This window comes from Eretmochelys imbricata, chromosome 7 (genome assembly GCF_965152235.1).
Source record: "Eretmochelys imbricata isolate rEreImb1 chromosome 7, rEreImb1.hap1, whole genome shotgun sequence".
In the NCBI taxonomy this organism is placed as follows: Eukaryota; Metazoa; Chordata; order Testudines; family Cheloniidae; genus Eretmochelys; species Eretmochelys imbricata.
The window spans coordinates 4,780,493-4,802,624 of record NC_135578.1 but is presented as its reverse complement, the minus strand read 5'-3'; the positions used below and the strand labels follow the sequence as shown (position 1 = coordinate 4,802,624).

At 50.7% G+C, this 22,132-nt stretch overlaps 1 protein-coding gene across 9 annotated transcripts in view; it reads left to right on the top strand.

Moving 5' to 3' along the window:
• Nucleotides 1-6,689, top strand: part of CADPS (calcium dependent secretion activator) — a 380,054-nt gene extending 373,365 nt beyond the window's left edge. For all 9 annotated transcript variants that reach the window (XM_077821175.1, XM_077821172.1, XM_077821173.1 and 6 more), the window contains 2 exons: nt 4,628-4,732; nt 6,499-6,689. In XM_077821175.1, the coding sequence (XP_077677301.1) occupies nt 4,628-4,732; nt 6,499-6,678 (285 nt within the window). In that variant the 3' untranslated portion in view covers nt 6,679-6,689. The remainder of the gene's footprint in view (nt 1-4,627; nt 4,733-6,498) is intronic.
• The last annotated feature ends 15,443 nt before the right edge of the window (nt 6,690-22,132 follow it).

Here is a 22,132-nt window from a genome sequence, read left to right as displayed (position 1 = left end):
CCCTGTCTTTTCACTGGCCGATCTTCTGTTCCTTTATCCCCACCCATTGTGAACAAGAAGTTTGTAAAGCTAAGCGCAAAGCATCTCTGTGTTCTGGAGAAGTTCTTTGTCAGGCAACGTCAGCCCTGGATTTCGGCTCTGTCCCATGGGAGTGTGCAGCTCATCCCCATCGGTGGAGGGGATGGGAGCCTTGTGCATGTAGAGCCCCTGGACTTGTCTCCTAGATGCCCATGGATGCCCGTCTGTCTGGCAATACAATGGAATTTGGGCAGGAAATGGAGCTATGGACAGCTGCACCCTGCCTGTGATGTCATTCCCATCTGATCCCTGGGATAGTCACGTACCCTACCAGCAGATAATGCTGCTTGAGGTAGGCTCACCTGGGAGAACCACTACTAAGTCTTCTCCCCTGGAGAACGCAGGAGCCATAAAGTCCTTTCTCCTGCCTGGGCCACTGCCCTTTCTCCAGGGTAGGGATGCCCACAGTCACTCCTGTGATTGCAGGGCTTTAGCCACACCCACTCTAGGTAGTGAAAGGGAGGGTCTGGGAAACGTGGACCCCACCTCTTGCCCATGCTCCAGCCCTGTTCACTCCATCCTCAGCTTTGCACTTCACTCTTCCCTCAGCCTTCCTCCTACCCTGGCTCACCTGCTTTCCCAGCCGCTCCACTGGCTCATTTCCCCATCCCCTTTCAGCTGGAAACCCCACTGCAGGTCCCACTCAGACCACAGGCCCTTCACACTGGGGAGCCCAACCAGCAGACTACAGCTCCCTCTGTGTTTCTGTTCCCACTGAAAGGCAGGGACCTGCCTCTTATTTCCTGCTTCCCCTTCCCAGCAGGCCTTGCTCTCAGTCTATAGTCAGTCACATGTTCTGCGAGGAAACCTGGCACCTTGACCTGGAAACTTTGGTCCAGTTTTTTTAATCAAGAAAATCACCTTCTAAAGCAAAGCAAAGGGATTTGACTCCCCACCTGCCAATAGAGGGCATGATCCAGGAGACCTTTGAACTCAGTCGAAAGACTCTGCAGAAGGGCTGCCTAGTCCCAGTGTTTTACAGTCCGTAGCTCTAACCAGCCACGCCATGGCTCACCCACTTGTTCTCCTAGCGATAGTAAAGGAACAAATTAAAATGAACCCGGTGCCCTAGGCAAAGTAGCTCCTTCGCACCACCTTTAGCCTGGTCTGCTGGGTCCAAACGGACTCCCTGGGGTGAATCAGACAATGTGCCGATCATGTGCTGCTTCTGGTGTATGTTGTGAGGCAGCCTGCACCCAGGAACGTACTAGGAATGTGGGAAGGGGTCCGAGCCATAGATCGCCCCTGGCAAGTAGCCTTACTACTAATCTCTCACAGCTTCTAGGCACCGCGCAATGAGCCTGTGCAGGAAACCTCCGGTTTCTTCCATAGAAAACAGTCCATACAAACAATTAGCACACGGCAGGTTGGCTTGCTACCTGCTTTTTCAAACAGAAGAGGCTAAATGTCTCTCTGAAAAGCAGCTAAATCTGTCGTCCAAGGAGATCCTGGAGTTGGGGCTAGACAGTAGAGGGAGTGGGTACGGGTAGAGAGTGAAAGTGGGGAGAGGTGCCTCTCTTAGCTACTTCAGTGAGATCATAGGATCCTATCAGACTAGCTAGAGAGGGTAAATGTGGGGCTACTGGAAGCCTTTCATTTAATCAGCCAAATGAATGTTATAAGGTATTCATATTCAGGGTTCCCAGCACACAGAGGTTAATGTTTCCCAGATCACTAGACAGTAATTAAGTGCAGTATAATGAACATAGGACACCGGGATTTGAACTACCTGGTTCTCTCTGGGTTTAATTGGCTGAATGAGTCTGTCACTTTGTCAGCATGCTGCTGAGCCGTGTCTCGGAGCCTAGCCAGGGAAGATGATGTTTTAATTATAAAAAGTTCAAAACAAAAAACAGGCCCTTTGCATTCTCTCAAGTACATCTTCACCGAGTTCTGCTCAGCCCTCATTGGAGATTGCTGCTAATTGGCATGTTAATTACAGGTCAGCCTGACAGCAGTCTTAAAACACACCTCTGCTGTGATGCCTACAAAACACTTGACCCTGGTTAGGCTGAAGGGTTACAGGAAACAAAACTGATAGAATGGGTTAAACCAGGGGATGCAAGTTAAGTTGGGAAGCAGAAACTGAATTATAAATGTGGAAAAGCTGCCCTGTGCCCAAAGGCCCCAGGGAGAATGGAAACATCCTACGGAGGCAGAGCTGGAGCAAGGTTACAATTGACTTGGGACAGAAAACCTCCCCTTGAGTCGGGGAAAGGAGTGGACGCTGGGCCAGGGTACAATGAATAGGGAGTGGTCTGACTACAGGACCTCTTGAGCCCTTTCTCAGCTACCTCAGAGATCCTCTGCAGATTCAGCAGCCGGGGAAGTTCTGTGGCTCCCTGGGTTAGGAACTCAATGACTGGTCTGTACCGATCTCTGCGAAGCTGGAGAGGGACACCCAGATGCCGTGGTGAGGGGTGCCCAGGAAAGAACCTCAATAAGTAGGTGAGGAGGAGCTAGATGAGGGAAGTCGTCCCATCAACACAGGGAAATGTAGTGCAAGAGACCCATTTAAAGGTGTATTCGGGGGCAGTTATGGTCAGGGAAGCCTCTGAATGCACAGTACCTCCAGCGGCCATCTTCACCAGGCACCAATAGGAGCTGAGTGGTGAGAGGGAGAAGCATGGGGCATGTGCATATATCCCTGAGAGAAACAAGTTGAGGGGGTTTCACTTCTCGCTGTCCCCTGTTTCTTCCATGAGGACACATTCCCCTGCAGAGGGAAAATTCATAGGAGAGGCCACAGGTTTCCATTGCCCATGACTGGTAGCAAAGTCTGGAGTGGGCGGTCAGAATGAGGCACCAGGTTAGACTCCACACTTCTTGCCTCTAGTGCCCTCTGTGGCTATGACGTGTCTTGATTGCCTGCTGTTTGGTCGGAGTACAGATCTGCAAAACCCAACCCCAGCATGATCCATTAATATTAAAGAGGGAATTTTGTTAGTGCTGAAATGTGCAAGTTATACTAACATGGGCCTGACCCTGTGCTTTTTTACCCTAGTTTTACACCAGAGTAACTGCATTGAAATCAACAGAGGATCTCTAGCATAAAGCTGGTGGGACAGAGGGAAGAATCAGGCATCAGTGCCTTGGTCAATTTTCATTTTTTTCCCTTTGCAATTAACTTTTTTTTTTGGGGGGGGGGGGCTTGTTTTTGTGAGTGTCTGATGAACTGGGAGAACAGCAAACCTCAAAGGATGATGTCCAAAGAGGGCTAAAAAAGAGAGTTTCACTAATGGGGACATAATCGAAGAACTGAACTGCCTCGTTCTCCTTTACAAGAGAAATAGAAATGTCAGCCCAAGTTTGAAGTCACATTGACAAAAGATGTGAATGCCCAACAGACACCCTGTCTTAGGGAGGGTTGGAGTGGGGAGGGGAGAGCATTAAAAGCATTTTCAACTAGCACTTGTTTAAATTTCCACTCGTCTCTGGTGCACGTATTGGCACACGTGAAAAGTCATAGTACAGGCGTGATGTGTGCGCATCCTGTGTGTGTGAGAGAGAAGTTGTGTGTGCATATCCCTCTGCACAAGCAACTTCTGAATTCAGTTTCAGTTGGTCTTTTGATAAGACAAAGTGGAATGAAAACTGGTGACATTTCATTTGATTTAATTTTTTCCCCCTTTTTATCCTGCCGTTTGGGAGCGTTGCTCAGTCATATGTCTCCGAGTGAGATGGATGAATATCGGAGCAGTGCTCTAACCCCATAGCCCACCAGAGACTTCTTGCTCTGCAGGGACAGCAGTCTGCCGTGACAGCTGCGAGCATTTTTCACAGACGAGAAGCAAAAGTTCAGCCCCTTGAGGGGAGCTATAATTTCAACATCTTGAAATTAGCTGTTTTTGCTATATGCTTTTCCATCTTTAGCATTGTTGAGACTGGAGCAGACAGGGCAGCCAGTGCTGTATGCTCTTATGACAGGGTATCCTAGCCCTGCAGTTACCATGTACTGATATGATCAGGTTGTATTAGAATCCCCTAGTACATACAGTCTGCTCCCTTTAGGGAATCAGAGACCTCCTACAGCGGATTGGGTGTGAAATTTCAAAGAAGGTAAGTGGCAAAGAAATCACTGGGTTTGATGTGGTTAGTGGCAGGGTCATGGTGGAACAGCTGTAAGAAAAGCATTGGGATAAAACTGGCATCCTGGCTGGCAAATCAAATCATTGGCAAAGGTGGTACTGCCCACCCTTCCTGTGGAAAAGCCAGCCATGCTGTTGCTCTCCATTACCATCCAGAGATGTTCCTTGTTGAGGCGACTGTGGATGGATGAGTTGTGCTAAAAGTCTGTAGTCCTGTGGTGCATGTTTTATTTAATAATCCCTTTTTGGGGGTGAGAGGGGGAGAATCTGATTATGAAAAAAAAATGCTCATTCATTGAAATTCTGCTTTTAAAAAAATTCCCTAGTAATCCTGTCATAGTCATTTAACAGGTTGGCAAATAGAAAAGGTCAGTCCTGATTGTATATGCCTGTTCGCAGATTGTGTTTATTCATGATACTCATGGGATGTGTTTGCTGGAGAACTCTTGTCTCTCTTGCAGCAATGGTATACCAGCTCCATGAATGTCATTTGCACCTGGTTAACAGACCGCATGGACCTGCAGCTTCACATTTACCAACTGAAAACTCTTATTAGGATGGTAAAGGTAATAATTTTTATGTGACTTTGCAAACCTCTTAGCATTCGAAGCACTGTGTGTGGTAGGTTTTCTTAGAGGAAATGTATTCTGTAGCCAAGCAAGTAAATCATTAATTAGAACAGTTTATATTAGGTGCATATGAGGATACTGTAAGTACAAAAATTAATCAAAGGAAATTTGAGACAGATACAGATTAGAAAAATACTTTGCACAATTATAAAGTAGTTATTTACACTGCAAGGGGGAAAATATATTATTGACATTTAACCCTAATTGTACAATAAACATTCCAAAAATTGACTTTTTTATGTGCAAACATGTTGATCCTACCAATTAATCCTTTTTAACTTGGGGTTTAATTTTAAAAAATTCCAACATTTGGTTGAAGGGAAATATTTACTCCCCAAAATCTGTAAGTATGTCTCGTGCTTATTGTCAGAATGCAAATCATGATTGTTCTCGTAGTTAACTGAATTAGTTTCTTTTACAATGGGTGTATACAATCAGCAATAAGGGATCACAAACGTGAGATAACATACCCTGAAAGTGGCATTTTTTTCCTGTGCATGCGTGCGTGTCTTGGACTAATGATAATTATTTCAGTGTGAAATCACAGTGGTTTATGTGAAATAAGATCACAGAAGGGGGTAAATACGTTTTTTGATCATTTTAGGTTCTATCTGATGCTTTTTGGCCTAGTGGTTTAAAATGTTTTGTCTTTTCCTCTACACCAAGAACAAATCAAAGCATAACGAAATTACAACTGAAATGTGCTAAATGTACTTTTCATAGATTGACGCAATAGGCACCAGCAAATAATCTCTATTTGTTAATTCGCTGAGGAATTTTTTTTTCTGGGTTTATTTTCTTTTAAAGCCAATATTGCTTTGGGTAGCTGCTAGAACTAATTTGAGCATGTTCTTGTCCACAAGTAACTACCTCACCCAGTTCCTGGTTTATAGTGTGTTATTAAATTAATGGTGTTACTACCGGAGTCTTATCTCACAGAGATCAATCAAGAAGGCTCTAAACCTAAATTCAGATACAAAGAGGTTAATTTTAATTCTTAACTACCCAGGAAACTTCTGTAACTTACCAATAGCTGCAGACGGTGGAAGGAGGGGAAGATATAAACATATACACATATGCACAGTGTGTTTGTTTTTGACATATATATTCAGTGTCTCTAATGTGCAGGACATACTTGTCAACAAGATTTGAATTTTGTAGATAGGAGTATTTATTTTAAAATATTTTCATTTCACTGGAGTAGAGTTTTGGAGCCATGTAACCATGTCTCTATCTGATACGGGGTTTTTATTTTATGAGGAAAAATAACTACGTATTGCAGCAATACATTGCCAAGGGAAACAGGATACCTCCCAATTTACTTTGCAGCTTGTGCCTCATTAACACAGTGGGCACCGATCCTGAAGTCCTTACTCAGACAAAACTCCCGTTGAAGTGGCCAAAAGTGGCCAGAGTCTCATTTACACAAAGGCCACTTCCTATTTCTCTGTCAGTATAAAGGGGGCACAAGTTACAGTTACACCCACTGCAAGGCATCGCTGCATTGCCTCCGCCATGTCAAATGCCCTTCATGTCCGTGATGTCAGTGGAGTATGTCCATTGACGTTAATGGCCCAGTGATGCAGGACCAGGCCCTTTGTTTGATGCCTCTTAAAATGAAGCATGAGAAATTTGTGTTTGGGGAATTAAACTTGACTTTGTGCTGTTTGTCTCTCCCTCCCAACACGTCACTTCCATCCTAGAAAACCTATAGAGATTTCCGATTGCAAGGAGTGCTGGACTCCACCCTAAACAGCAAAACCTATGACACCGTGCGAAACCGGCTGACTGTAGAAGAAGCCACAGCATCAGTTAGTGAAGGCGGAGGTCTACAGGGAATCACAATGAAGGACAGTGATGAAGAAGATGAAGAGGATGATTAGATAATTCTGGTCTAGAGGCCCACGTGGTGGTGGCTTCTTCTTCACCAGTGCATGTACCTAGTCTATTGTTCAGTTAGCCACGTTAGGAATTTTTCTGTCCGCTCTAAATACCCATGAGAAGTTTACCAATACAATTGCCATTTTAGCTGTGTGGTAATAAGATTAGCACCTCTGTTTGATTCATTGGTTTCCTAATTTCATATCTATATGTTCATAAGCAATATGGAGCACCATTGTTTAATACTGTTAATGGAAAACTACATAGAATACATGCTAGGTGTGTCCCTGTTATAATTAAAGTTTAAACAATGCTTCATTAATGTACTGTATATACATTGATGGTAAATTGTTGTGAAGATGAGTGAATCAAGTACTTTCATTTCTTTGTTTCTCTTCTGTGGATGCCAGCTGCTTAAAATTAATAAAAACAGCTTTGTTTTTAAAAGAAAACTGAGGCTGTTACAAATGAGTTTTTTGTTCTCTGTTCATTTTTTAAAAATCCAGTTGTTTGAATCATTCTGCATCCCAGTTAATAAACCATGTGCTTCTCCTTAAAGATACAGTTAACTCCAGAGAGTGTATGTACCAATGGATTAGTAATTCTGATTGCCACAACAGGTAAATCCTGGCATAATGGATATATCCATGCCATGGAACAGTCCAAAGCAGTTGTTTTATGTCACCATTTGCCCCTCTAAATGTTACATCTTGTTCGTTTCAAGTATCTGTGGATGTAAAAAGGCGACTTTACTTACAATCTTAGATTATAAAAAAGTGTTTATAATAATATAGGAACTTTTATTCCAGTAGACTGTTATCATAACTTAAATTCCTTTGTTTCACAATGTTTTTATCTATATGTCATGTACATTGCATTTTGACCAGTAACTGCATGTCCTTGATTTCCCCCTCCAGAAGCTGTGTAAAATAGTGGATCCATTTTGCTTTGGCCTTTTATAAGCCAACAGTTGTAAAAGTGTGGGAACTGTGGCTTTTCAATAAATAACTATTCAGATGTCCTGAGAATAAACTATGGAGTCGTTTTATGTCTGCCTTAGAAAAAAATGACAAGCTAAGATGTAAGAGTCCCTTCCCCCGCCCCCTTCCAGAATAAACATGGTTTGGGGGGGGTTTCCATGAGGGTGTTTCTACAGTTTATTGATTTAAGGAGATTGTTTTCTACTTCACTTCAAAGATCAAGGTGAGGAAGACATTAATAAGGACCCGTTCCAGACCAGGACCATACTCTATCTTCCCCAGGTAACGGGTGGAAATTCACAAAGGTAGTTAGGTGCCCAAGTTCCATTGATTTCAATGGGAGTTGGGGACCTAAATACTTTTATGAGTCTCACCTTAGGAGTTCCCAGCATCACCTTGGCAGTTAGTCCTGCTTTTACTTGCACACACCACCTTGTGATCCATTGTTTTGGGGGCTAGCAGATGGTTTGTTCCTAAAAGTGGTTGCAGTTGTTCCGATGGTTACATGGTAATTGGCCTTTCCTAACACTTATCAAGGGCTTCCAGTTGTATTTTAACCTTCCTTCACGGTGCTCAAAAAATCTGGTAGGAATTAAGAGCGTACGTTGCATGATCAACCTCTTAACTGCAGTTAAAACATGATGCCCTGATGGAAAGCTCGTTAGACTCAACGTTTGACCGGCAAATTTAGTTGTGTTTCCCCTTCGATCTCTCACACAGTCTAATCAGACTCAGAATGCTCGGATGGAGAAAGCTGAATGAAGCCTAACACATACGTTTATGTCGCTGGCAGTGCAGTTCTAGCTGTGTCAGTCCCAGGCTATCAGAGAGACAAGGGAATGAGGAGCATCTTTCATAGGACTGTCGGTTGGTGGAGGAGACAGGCTTTCGACCTTCACAGAGCTCTTGACCTGAAGATGAGAACTTATTTCTCTCTCTCACCAAAAGATGCTGGTCCAATAAACAGGCATTCAGCCTCTATGAATACTTAAAGCACGGGTGGGTGTAAATATCCATGTGCAGGCTGTAACTGAACTGAATGGACCTTGCCGTCCACTGTCAGGGGCACAGGGTTTTGACAAGCTCAGATCTATAGGTGGAAATCAAAACAGGCTTATCAGACAGGTAAAGAGCTGGCACTCACGGATGGGCCCCTACTAAAGTCATCGGAGCCTTGGTTTCATGCTGCACGCTTTCCAATCACTTTCTAAGGGAGTCACAGAAGCAAACCAGTCCCCCCCTCGCATCATGCCCCCACACAACTGGGGAGGAGGTGCCCTGTTATAGCCAATGGCTCAGGATGTCGGAGGCATGTTTTCAGCCTTCCTCTAACCGATGTGAAACAGGGACTTACGCCCAGGTTTTCTCTCTCGCCGGTGAGTGCCCTAACCACTAGCCTACTGGGTTGTTCTTTAATCAGTCTCTCCTGTTGAAGCTGTTCCACCTTGTATTCAGTAGTAATTGGGCCTGTGGCCACGAGAGACTGACCCTGTAGCCTGGTGGGTAAGGCACTCACCTGGGAGGTGGGAGAGGCAGGTGTGAGTCTCTGCTCCAGTGAATGTCCGGTTATTGATAGAAAGTGGGAAAGCTCCCCCGAGAGAGAGAGCCTCCAGCATGGTGGTGCGCGCCCTCCCCTCTGCCTGGCCATCTTCCGCGCATTCCAGCTCAGCACTCTGGCCACCGGGCTGTTGGGGTGCGTGCTCTCTCAGGGCTGGGGCTTGGCCATGGAGCAGCCTCGCGGCAGCATTGCACAGGCCCCCTGGCAGAAGCTTAGGGGACTTCCACCAGTGGGAACTCAGCCTCCTAAGGGGGTAGGCAACAGCTGAAGAGTGTTTTGTCAGTTGCACCTAAAAGTGGTTGCAAAGTGCCTATGTCCCTGTGTGAAACTCACCCTACAGGTCTTGACCAAGGACACACAGAGCCAGGACCTGAACGCAGCTCTCCCAGGCCGGTGCCTTCACCACACGGTTCCCATATAGTCCTTCCTTGGCTGAAGCGGGCAGCCGCCGTCCCTGAGGAACTTCTGCTGGGCAGGTGGCTCAGGCAAGACCCACACCTATGGAGGCGAGATTGCATCTGGCGCAAACAGACAGGAAATGCCACAGCCACACTGGCAAAACCCTTGTCCTTGTGTAATGTGAGACACCAGATGGGTCAGCAGCAGGGCCTGACTCTGGGAGCTCTGGCTGTAGGAGCCGCGTCTGCCTGGCCTTAGCTCGAAGCTGGTGCTGACATACAACGCTGTAGCTGGGGCCGGGCACTGGAGGTGTACAGGGACCCACAGTACATTAGAGTGGGTTACATATGCCGAAGGAACCTCAGGCGAACAGGGTACAAATCTCTCATTGTTTCTTTTCTTTTTTTTAATGATGCGGAACCAGGTGTTTTTAAACCCCGGAGACATCCAAGCAGCTCCTTGCATCTGATGGGCCGAATTCCCATATACCAGAGACGCTACTGTGGGGATTTTTGCTCCAGTGACTAGGGCACAGCCCCTTAAGCTTGTTGGGAAAGCCAGACTTGGGCTTGGTCGGCCTCTAAAGCACATTTCAACCCAAAACCTAACCCAGCCCTGCCACCCGACCCAGCTAACCCCCTTCCTACCACGTCAGTAGAGAAACCAACCTGGTTTCTGCTCCACCAGTGATTTACTCCGGGGCGGGGGGGAGTTGCACATAAAAAAGAACTGAGCAACATGCCAGCTCCCGTTACTGCTCAGAGCTGGCTAACTGCTGTGGTCATGCCAACCCCACCCCCAACCAGGCCACTGTGGCAGCTGGGTTGGGCAAAGGTGGCTCTGTGTATCCGATTCGCCTCGTCCCCTTTAATTATGCACAGCCTGGTTGGTGGGGTAAGTGCATGAACTGGGTGACTTGTTGATAACAACCTCCCAGAGCTCATTGCAAACAACCAGGAGCAGAGACCCTGGAAGTGATGATTTGGGGCGGCTCCCTCAGACACACCATCTCAGAAATGGCCTGTTTCTACTTATTTGCATGTAACTCCAGGTTTAAAGCCCTCCTGGGCATAAACTACACGTGGACTAGGACTCAAACACACACAGCCTCTGGTGGGATCCTGTTACAGTCAATCTTAGCAGCTGTGCACACTTGAAAGGGGTTGATATACCAGCAAACACTCCCCACACACACACACAGGAGAAGCTGCTTCTACCAGGGATTCTTTGGGCAGTATAACTTAACCCAGTTCCCCAACCAGAGCAAGCTATTCCAGCAAAGGGACTCTGTTTTTACCAGTATACCCTTGTCTAGCACGTCTGCCACCGTAGCTAACTGTGTTAGGGGGCAGGGGCTGGGAGAGCATCACACCCTGACCAACATCGCTATGCCAGAAAAACTTTTAAGTGCAGACCCTGCCAAAGCCTCTCCCGTCTTTATGGAAAGGCATCCAGCTAAAATAGCTTTGTTTGGCAGCGTTAATGCACGTGGCATGGATACTGGAAATGGAATCCACCATTTGTCTGACAAGTCTCAGCAGCTAGTCAGCCAATGTGTTTTACATTTCAACAGCTAGTGGTTTCGTTTCCTTCCTCGCTGTTACAATGCATCTGCCCTGGCCCAGAGGCATCTTAAACATTGCAGTTTTGGTCCTCAGTGAGGCAGAAAGGCAGAGATTTCCAAGTAAAAGGAAAATGGGTGTCCTGAAGCATAAAAAAAAATGTATGGATGAAGCAAAGATTGTTGGCATGTAGCTTTTTTTAAAAAGGCAAAAATGACACCTCTGGGCTAGTGTGAGCCACTTTGGGTTGGTTTTGTGTATGGTTGGGTTTTTTTTAATAAACCAACATAGGATTAAAGAATCAGCTACCAAAGCAAAAAATGTTCCTGTAATGACCAAGCAAAAAGTGACCCAAAGTAAAACACAGCCTTGTGTTTTCACATTTCACAGTTATTTCACAATTCACTGCAGCTGTTTTTCTGCCGCCTGATATTGACACATCTCAAGGCTGCAAAGCTCTGAGCCTTTCTGCTAGCACCATGACTCAGCAGCTGTTGGTCAAGTGGCTGGACAGAGGCAGCATGCTGGACTGAGCCCATCTCAAGCTGATCACCTTGAAAAGTCCCTTTTAACCCTTCCCAAAATATAAACCTTCTCTGGGTTTCAGAAGGGGAGAACCGGATGCCGTAGAAACTCACTGATGTCTAAGATTGCATATAAAATTAGTATAATTGTGCTTAGTTTATCAAGGCGAGCTCTAGATCTGTTTAAATAATAAATAAAAGATTTAATATAGCACCTCAACCCAGTGTATTTCAATGTACAGCCTTCATTCAAGCTTGTTTAGTTTCTTTAACTAAACATGCCGCGATTTCCACCCCCCCTCCTCATCCCCCACCACCTTCATAGGAGAGGTGGATTGCATCTAAAATTGTAAAGCTGCGTTTGTTGAACTATGCAAAGCACGGCTGGGGGGGAGCGGGAAGTGCAGAGATTATATGCAATCTGCCAGGAGAGTTCTGTGCCATGATCAAAACGCCTTGCAGGTCAAAACAAAGGAAAACACTGCAACAAATTAGTCACAGGCAGTAGCTAATATGGAGATCAAAAGATTAAAATTAATACATGCAACAACGAACTAGCCAGAATAATGGGAACACTTAAGAAGATTAAGTCAATGACAGGGGCCAGAAGTATAAAAATAAGATTTTGATTATATTGTAAAATTTGAGAGTGCAAAAAGCAACTGTAAACACGGCATATTTCACTCTGCCCATCATAGACATCTTGGCTCATTTCCTATGCGAGGAATACAGTTGTTGAAATAAACAAACATATTATGACTCAACTGTTCAATCTGAAAACAAACCAGGTGGTCAAAGCCTGAGAAGATGGAGTTTTTGGAAGTGCAGCCTTGCTGAGGAGCGTGCAGGAGAGGACAGCTGTGGTGAACAAGGCCCTAGTGCTCAAAGCAGCTGATAAAAGTTGTCCAGGCATGGCTCTCAGCTATAGGAAAGAGTCACGGTGTTGGGCAGGCAGATGGGTTAATGGGTCAGAAGCTGGGCAATGATGAGGCTGTAACTACGTTTCTAGACCGAAAAGTGTTCCCAATTGCAGGAGTTCTACTCAAGAAACTGGCCTATGGCTTTCTGAGTGAATACAGGTCAGTGATTTGGTTGAGGCGATTGGCACGTTATAAGTGCTAAGGACAAGCGAGAACCCTGTAAAAGTAATAGTCACGTGTAAAATAGCTGCGTTTGCCAGCACTGACAATGCACTGAAAGGAAGACGTGGTGGAAACATGGACGTCCAGGCAAGCCTGCACCACTTGTTGACGTAAAGGCATTGTCACTTCTACAGTCTAATATTTTATACGGCGTTTTTACAATCACTGTGACGCCACCAGACCCCCTCCATTGAGCTGTCCACAGTGTTGCCCAGCTCGGTTTCCTGAATGGTTACTGCTCATGGAAAACCCAGCAATGCAGAGCAATAGTTCAAATGAGTTCTTAGCTTGCAAGGCATTACCTTGTATTTGTCTCCCCGCAGTTAATGTGTCGGCTTGCTCACCATTCACCCAGCTTTGTCAGGGCCTCTGAAGTTCTTCAGTCGGCAACAGGCTTGACTAACCTGTTTTATGTGAATGGGTAAACAAAAGATGTTATTTGCCAGTCTCCCTAGCACAGCCCTATTCCTCAGTTTTAAACCTGCTCCATAACAAACTGTCATCCAGCTCCAGCCTCTGTGCAATGAAGGTCCCTTCTTCCCTGCCTGTGCAAACTATGTTTGGCCAGCGCTGAGCCGCTCTCCTTTGGGAAGAGAAAAGCAATGTCACCATGTCTTTTCACCTCCCAGACGCGGGGCAGACTCAGCCGCAACAAACTGTGCCCTGTCCTTGGACCTACCATTGTGATGATGATTGTCTATATATTCATAGTGGCTACATCAGAGTAACACTTAGAGCCCAGCCCCCGTCCGATACCGGGCCTGCCTTGTGCTAGGCACTGTACAAATACATGGGACATTCTGTGCCCGCCCCCCGCCCCCCCGAACTTACAGTCTAAATATTCATTAGTCCCTTAGCAAATGGGGAGCTGGGCGTGATTAAGTGATTTGCGCAAGGTCAGACAGGGAAGCTGGGGCAGAACCCAGCCATCCTAAGACCGAGGCCATGGCTTTAACCACAAGGACAGTCTCCTTCACATTCATAGATACCAAGGTTAGAAGGGACCAAGGTTAGGCGGGCATCTGGGCTGACCTCCTAACCCAGGCCGGTGCACTTTATAATGTACATTGCACGAGTGCCCAGAAGCCCTGTTAGGGTAGGCGCTGTGCGAACACACACTGGCCGCCCCGTCCCAAAGCACTATCACTCAACGTATGACCCACAACACACAGGTGAGCCCAGGGAAACGATACTCTAGGCCAGAGGTGGCAAACTACGGCCCGCGGGACCGTTCTGCCCTGCCCCTGAGCTCCTGGCCTGGGAGACTAACCCCCGACCCCTCCCCCGCTGTCCTCCCTCCTCCGCAGCCTCAGCTTACTGCATGGCCGGCGCAATGCTCTGGGCGTCGGGGCTGCGAGCGCCTGGGGAAGTGCAGCCGCAGAGCCCGGCCAGACCCGGTGCCACCGGGGCTCCAGGCAGCGCGCTAAGGGGGCAGGGAGCGGGGGGGTGGATAGGGGTTGGAGCGGGCAGAAGACGGGGAACTGGGGGGTTGGATGGGGCAGGGGTCTTGGGGGGGGCTGTCAGGAAGTGGCGGGGTTGTATGGGGCAGCGGGGGGCAGTGAGGGGCAGGAGGTCCGGGGGTGGTCAGGGGACAGAGAGCGGGGTTGGATGTGGGAGGCCGCACCACACATGCCGAGTAAGGGCATCCGACGCGGGTTCCAGCCCTCCAGCCACCCGTCCCAGAGGGCCCCTTCCTTGCTGGCCTCATTGGCCGGCTCATCTGAGTAGGGCTTAGTCATATGATCGTGCATTGCCGAATCAGGGCCTTACTGTCACCGGACTCACCAGGTCCAGGCAGGAGCCCTGCACACCCGTCCACCTCATTTCAGCCCCAGCTGGCCGCTTGCTCTGCAGCCCCACGTGCCTTGGTGAGCAGTTGGCCCGGGCACCGTGTCGCAGCCTGCGGGTGGGGGGGAGGTTATTTGTAGATTGTCGCCCCCCTGTTCACTTTTTTCTTCATTTTACTCTTCTGTGTTCAGCCTGGTTTGGCTTGTCTCCTGCTCTCCCACTGGCTTCTTTCGTCTCCTTCCCATCCACCCACATGCCGCCTGGCCCGCTTGCCACGCCGCACTTCCGCTGGCCTTGCAGCTCATTGCTGCTTCGCCCAGCGAGCCAGCCGCTGCAAACCTCCCAGGGTGCTTTATCACACAGCTGAATGCAGGGGTGCTGGGACAAGCTGTGTAGTGGGGTGCTGAGAGCCAGTGACCCAAACTCTCAACCCTGTATATGATGGGAACCACTTCAAGCCAGGGGGAGGGGAGGGGTGCAGCAGCAGCCCCCCCCAGGTCAAGCCCTGAATATTTGGCTGAATACTCCCAGCGCCGGCCGGTCACCTTGCTCTGCACGTCTCATCAGCCATGCGCTAGGTGCTGGGAAAGTGCTGAACCGGTCCCCTCACCCCAGGGCTCTCTGCTCCCACACTGCAGACAGAGCCAGGTGCTGTGGAAAAGGACTCACTGGGGTGCCAACAGCATAAAGCGAGTCTCTCACAACTTTGGCAGGGTCAGAGGCCCACAGCCGCGCCCCCTGCAGGCAGGGCAAGGGGTGGTTTGCCTCAGCTCCCCCCCTCCACCCGCCATTTGAGAGCCCCCCCCCCCAAAAAACCAAGTGGTGTTGCAACCTGGCACATGGAGGGGAGAGGGAGGGTCGCAGCAAGCATTGCCAATTTTGGTTGGACGTATTCCTGGCGACTTACTCACATGCCATAACCTTTAATTAAAGGTTAAGCTTTAATTCCTGGAGACTCCAAGCCATTCCTGGAGGTTGGCAACCCTCGTAGCAGCGCCATGCAGGTTTGGCTGGGCACCCCTCTGTTATGACGGGGGGGGGGGTGGGAGAGCAAACCAAATGTGCATGTGTCATGGCCTGATGCAGACCTGGGTGGCACTGTGACCCCTGTGCCAGGTCACGCACAGCCAAATTTAGCCCAGCCCGCTCCTTCATGGCCCTTCCCTCGGTGGTCATTTTATCGACGGGTGCAGGGCCCTGAGGTTCTGATTTTACCCCAGGGCCCCAAAAACCTCTGTGGGCCTGCCTGCAGGAAACCCAATCATGCGACACCTACACCTGCTCTTCTCTGGCACCCTTGGGAGCCCTTTACTGAGCCAGGCCGCTGCCCGGCTTCCGGACCAAGTACCTGAGCAATGCCAGGGGCTCGGCCCGGACACCGCTAGTCACGGCCATAGAGGTGCTGCTTTGCCTGCTTTTTTTGAACGTGGTTTTCAGTAGCATACGCATTAAACTAGTGTGTGTCAGGCCCTCCCCCCAAAAACTTCATCGGTGGGTCTAAAATAACACCTGGTGGCTGCTTTTCATTTATCTTTTAAACCTTTAAGGGGGGGGGGGGTCACTTTGGTCACGTTTTTGAGCTTTACACCACAACAATAAGGGAGTGAATCTTAGCGGGGTGGGGTTGGTTGTGTGTTGCGGGGAAGGGCTGTGTAGTTAATTAAAGTTGAGAGTTTTCCCATAGTCACATGACTCCAGGTGCTGGGACTTTAAGAAAACCATCAACTAGCAGGAGACACACGATAATATCATATGCGACAAGGCCACTGGGTTTTGCTCTGACAAGTGGCTCGGTAGGTGCCATGGTGGGGTTCTCAGGGACGCCATGTTCACCAGGCTTGGGTTACACTGTTGGCAATGTGCCAGCTGGAAAGGAAACATTCCAACCATTCAATGCATTTTTTTCAAAAGGGGGTTCGATATTTCTTTTTGAAAGGGTTTGAAATGAAAACAATTATGGGTCACTGACTGGGGAGGGGGGAGTTAATTTGTGATAAAACACCATTTTTCAACAGCAAAACTGTAACACTTTTCTTTTTAAAAAAAGTCACACTTGGTGGCCAGTTGGGCTTGTCATGAAGGGCTGAGCCAGGTCCCCCTACTCACCCCGGGCCCTGGGTTGGCCTGCCAGGCACAGAGGCTGCAGCTGGTCTACACGGGTCATGCAGGAGAGCGAGGGGCTCCTTGCTCCATGGATGAGGTCTCTACTTTGGGCTCCCCCGCTCCCCAACACTGTGTCATGGGGCCATGGACTGACAGGTCAGCCTCTCCTCCTTACTTACCGCTTCTGTTGCTTATGGACAAACCAGCAGCGAGACCCCGGTTCACTTTCCCCCCAGCTATGTCTGCCCTGCGGGACTCAGCAGAGCTGCCAGCTTTGCTCTCCCGTTTGGCATCGGATACACCCAGCGCTCTCCGAAGAAGTTGCCATTTTGATGGGGGGGACACCCGGCCGCTGGCCCCGGGATCTGAGCCGTGCAAACGCCGGGCGTTGAACGGGCCCCGTTGCAACACTGGAGAGCAACGGGGCGGGGGGGGGGGGTTACCAAACGGGCGGCGAAATGGGGGTGCATGAAAGCAAATGGCACGCGACGGTTTACCGGGAATCAGCAGCGCAAAGACCCCCCCCACCCCCCCCCCCACGAAGCGTTTGCAGGGTGCGCGCTACCGGCCCGTGTGAAGGAGAGCAAAGACGGGTAACAAAACAGTGCCCCCCCCCCAGGGACTTGTATGAAGGAAACTTTTAACCCCACAATAAAGCGAGGGTGATTAGCTCCCGGGTGCAGCTGATCTTCTGACACGGGCAGTTAGTATCTTGTTGCATTTATTCTTTAAAACAGGTGACAGCGAACACGACGCGTGGGGCTTCCTGCCCCGGGCGCTTGCAGAGTCGATCCGTCAAAGCCCGGCTTGCTTCATCTGCGGCTGAGGCTTTACCCCTGTGCCCAGAACAAACCAACCAGCCACCCCCAAAGCGTCCCAGCCGGGGACCGGGGTACTTGATTCTGGCCCCAGTCTTTCCTTGCCAGTAAAACAGCAGGGGGACGCTGTGGGTTAACCTAGGGGTCCAAGGCCAGCTCCTGGTTATATTTTGGGAAGAGCGGAAGCCCCGTGTGGCTCGAAATCCATCCACAGCCTTTTGGGTTTGGTTAGCGGGGATGGGAGCGAGTAATGTTCCGCCTCGCAGGGTGTAACAGCAGCCAACACCTGCCAAAAGCCACATGCCCCTTGCCTGGCTCGCTGTCTCCCTAGAAGCCCTCGCTTTGTGCCATAAGAAAACAAAAGTCACAAGCACAGCCCGCCCCGTCCCCCTTTTGCGTGCGGGAGCGGAGCACCGTGCGAATAACTTTCCCCAGCTTCCACCCTGGAGTTTAAGAAGCTGCCAAGTTAAATGAATAGGAGGATCCTAAATTATCTACCAGGGGACCACACGTCCAGCCCATCAGGCAGTCACAACGCTGCTAATGCGGGAGGGGGCGAGATCACAAACCCCTTGGCCGCATGGAAAGCGAGGGACGGGTGAACGGGGTCTGTCTGCTCGCGCTGGCAAATTGCGGGAGTCGGTTTTTTATCGATTCTCTTTCCCGGTCCTTAGCGCGGAAATCGGGGTGTTTATGCCGCAGCCTCCCTTAGCCTGAGTCCAACCCCGGGGAGCCACAGGCGGGCAGGTCTGTGGAGCGAAGAAGGAGATTTCGTTTGGGGGCCTAGAAGGGACATCAAATAGCAAAGCAGAAGCTGCTTTCTAGGCAAGGCTGATCCGGGCTGGCTCGATTCGGAGCAGAGCCCCCAGGCCGGTACTTTCTCTGCCTCGCCCCAAGCGCTGGCCGCGCTACACCGGCTTAAGGACAATAGAGAGGCGGGCTGACCTGCAATTAAACCCGTTCATTACTCAGGTCCCTGCTTCGCTGTCTCCCCTCAATATCGCCCAGCATCCGACGGCTGTGCTGAAAACCAGCCTGGGAGGGTTTTGCTTTTCCAGCTCGTGCCTTTTCTTTCCCACCCCATCTGCTTAGGCAGATAGTGGAGAAAAGAGATTGGACACCAAAAGTGAGGTCCGGGCTTTCTGTCACTGTCTGATAGCCCCCCCTTCCCCCACAAGCTGCCCCCCGGGACGGGGTTTGCTTCGCAGCCAGGGACTCTACAGGAATGTCTTTGCAGCAGTAACCTGCATGGACCATTTCACCCATGGGTCGCCCCTGCCAGCGGCTTACAGCCAAATGCTTCACGAATTGGGTTGGTTGTGGCGAAAGAAACAACTTCTCGGGGCCAAAAAGAGCCCGGTCCGAGCCTAGCACTAGATCGCCGGCCGGTAACTTTTCCTTGCACAACGTCGGAATCAATGCCCTTTTTTAAGCCTAAAAAAGCTCGTCCCCCTTTCATACCCACCTCCCTCCTCCGTGGCTGCAAAACTGGAAATATTGACACCCAAGAGGCGAACCTGAGGGGCGCTAAAAATAAGTCACCCGTTGAAAATAGCGATTTGCATTTTCAGATCGCCGGTGGCCGGTGAGTAGCGAGACTGGAGCGCAAAAGAAAAACCCTAAATCCCCCCGTTTTCCTCTGACAAAAGCTTGCACACCCCTGCCTAATTTCTGCAAACCCCTGAAGTCGTGTCGGTTGTTGAAATGCCAGGAGGGAACCACAATGCGCAGTGAGAAGAACACAAAGCCGTCTACACGGCGATTCCCCACGCGGTTAATGCTGCAGTTTCCACGGTATAAATTGGTTAGTCTCTAAGGTGCCACAAGTCCTCCTTTTCTCTTTACTGACCCGGTCGGTTTCCCGGCGCTGAAGGCACGAGGGGCGGCTGGAAATAATCTTTTCCAGTTAAATCTCACGCCCTGCGCGGAGAATTGCACCGCTCGTGCCCTGGAGTGGAGCAGACCCCAAAAGGCTAGCGCCTGCCTGGCCTTTCCGGCAGGACCAAATTAATAAATAATGACGATCATTCAGCGTCGGGTTTAGCAAGGGAAAAGACGTATCAGGGCGAGGGCGGGAGGGCGACGGGGGCAGCTCTCTGCAGGTCGGCCACAGTTACCATCCTTCCCCGCCTGGCAGAAGAGGAATCCATAAAGGCAGCCTCCAGCTGTGCGGAAACTTGCAATGTCAATTAAAACCCTGAGCCCCCGGCCCTGGGTTCTAGCTGGATCCGAACGCAGGCGGGGAAGTTCTGGGTCCCTTGGGCACGTCCTGGGTATGCCAGGGCTTGGGCTGGGAGGCTGGGGAGGGGTTGACTTGAGCTCCTGGTGGCTCGGCTGCCTTTCCTTGGGGCTGGGGGGGGGGGTGAGAAGCCAGATCTAATGGGGGAGGGCAGGATACAAGAGCCTCCCGGGGGGGAAGTTATGATCCTCTGCTGCGCAAAACCACGTGTCACCAGAGCTTTGAGCCTTTGGCCCCTGATGTGAACTGATCAAAATCCCCCTCCCTGCCCCGGTTTGTCTAGCGGCTCCGCTGGACCCGCCACTAGCTCCCGCCTCTCCCTGCCTGGGCCAGGGGCCAGGGGCCAGGGGCCAGGGGCCAGCTCTGGCCCGAAAGCAGCAGCGACAGTGGGCGCTGCGTCTCCGGCTGGAGCGTCTTTGGGCATCGCTGACAACGCTCCGGGTGTCTCCCGGCGGGCAGGGGGCTGGCGAGGGGCTTCGTGTCTGCCCTGGTTCCTTCCCACCCAGGGATTTTGCAAGATGGGGGTTGGGGACAAGGACTCTGACCTGACTGAGGGGCTGCCAGGGGCGAAAAGGCTCCACCTGCAGGGGGAACATGCCCGGCTCTTATTTCTGCCTCCTTGTGGGCCAGGAGCCTCCTGACCCAGGGGCTCCCCCCGGGAGCTCTTTGCCCCCACGTGCTCGGGCGCGGCATGGGGTGGGGAGAGCGCAGGGGCTCGGAGTGGAGAACGGGGACCCTTTGCAAAGCCAGCTCCAAAGTGACCGTCGCCCCGAGAGAGGGAGACAGCGCTGCCAGGCAGGAGGGGGACCCCTCAGCCCCCCCCAGCCCAGCCCAGCCCACGCCTCTCCGGGAGCTGGGCCACAAGTGCCCCCCGGCTCCAGTTACCCTCTGGCCAGATCTGCTCCCTGGAAGCAGCCTCTCCCCACCAGGCCACAGCGGCAGCCCTCGCCCGAGGGGAAAGGCCGCAGGGGGGTCCCCCGGCAAGACAAGCTACCTCCCGGGGCTGCCACCCGCCCACGCTGGCAGGCGGCTGGATCCAGCAGCCTGCAGGGATCATGGCAGCTCCTGGGAGGACAAAGTTGTTCCTCCGGCTCTGGGCCACCCCGCTTCTTAACCTGGCATTTGGCTGTCCCTCCAGCCCTTCCTAGGGGGCTGCCCCGGATTCCCTGAGCCCCTGGGGGTGCGCTGTCCCTGGCAGAGCGAACCCGTTTCCTCCGGAGCAGAAGCTGCCTTGAGAGCAGGCTCGTATGGAATTGGTTTTGCACTGCCTGGGGTTGGTCTCTCCAGCCATAGAAAAGATTATTCCTTGTGCCGATCACATCCCTCCAGAGGGTCACCCTTCCCTCCCCTAAATCCTCGGGCTCAGGTCCCAGCCAAGCAAACCCCCCGCACCGCGCCTGGGATCTCTCGGGGGGTTGCAGCAATCCCGGGCTCTGAATTCTTTGAACGCCCCTTCGATTCTGTGCGTTGGCCTGGGTTCGCCTTTTGTGTGCTGGGGGTTCAGCTGTTTGGGGAGAGGGGACGGAACAGGCCGGATCTGCGCATTTCTAGCACCTCCAAGGCCAGCTAGCCTGGTAGCAAAAAGCCACAGGAGTGCGATGCAGAGGGAGCTTTGCTTCCGCAGGAGCTGCATGCTGGAGGAACAGAAGAAACCCTTTCCATGAAGGGGGGAGGGGGTTACAACTTAAAAAATGAAGCCAGTGAAGAAGGGAAAGACAATAATCAGGAAAAGGAGAGAAAGCGAGCAAAAGACTGGGCCGTTTGGTGCCAGGGAAATGGTGCCTCCGGTTTCTTGCACCGGTTCCCCAGCCCCCACCCCCGTTCTCTTGCCTGAAATCGTCTCGTTTACAGAAAATATTTGTTTGCACTATTTGTTGGTACCGGAGTTAATTGCTCGATGTGTTAGCGCGGAGTAAGCTGGATAAAAGTCGGCTCAGTGTGTATTGTGTGGGTGAGCTGTTGAGCTGTGCTTGAATCAACTGCAATCAGGGTTAGCTGGCGATTAATTAACGTGTGAGTGGCAAGGTGTAAAACAGTTCCCAACCCTCCCCTCCCTGGAATCTGCCGGCGAGGAGGAGAAGTTTGCGGAGGCTAATTAAATACTTGGCTAAAGCCCGCGCGCTTTGGGGAGAGCGGCGCGTTAGCCAGGGCTTGTTTTGACCCACGGTTTCTCTCCGGCCGCTCCGCAATAGGTAGCGGGCCCATTGGGATGCAGGGGAAGATGGCGAATGAAGCCGGGAGGAGAGAAGGTGGGGTGAGAAAGGGCCATGTGCCCCCATGGGGTAGGGCTCCAGGGAGGATGCCCTTCCGACAGGAGCTAAGCTGGAGGCAGCTTGGCTTCGG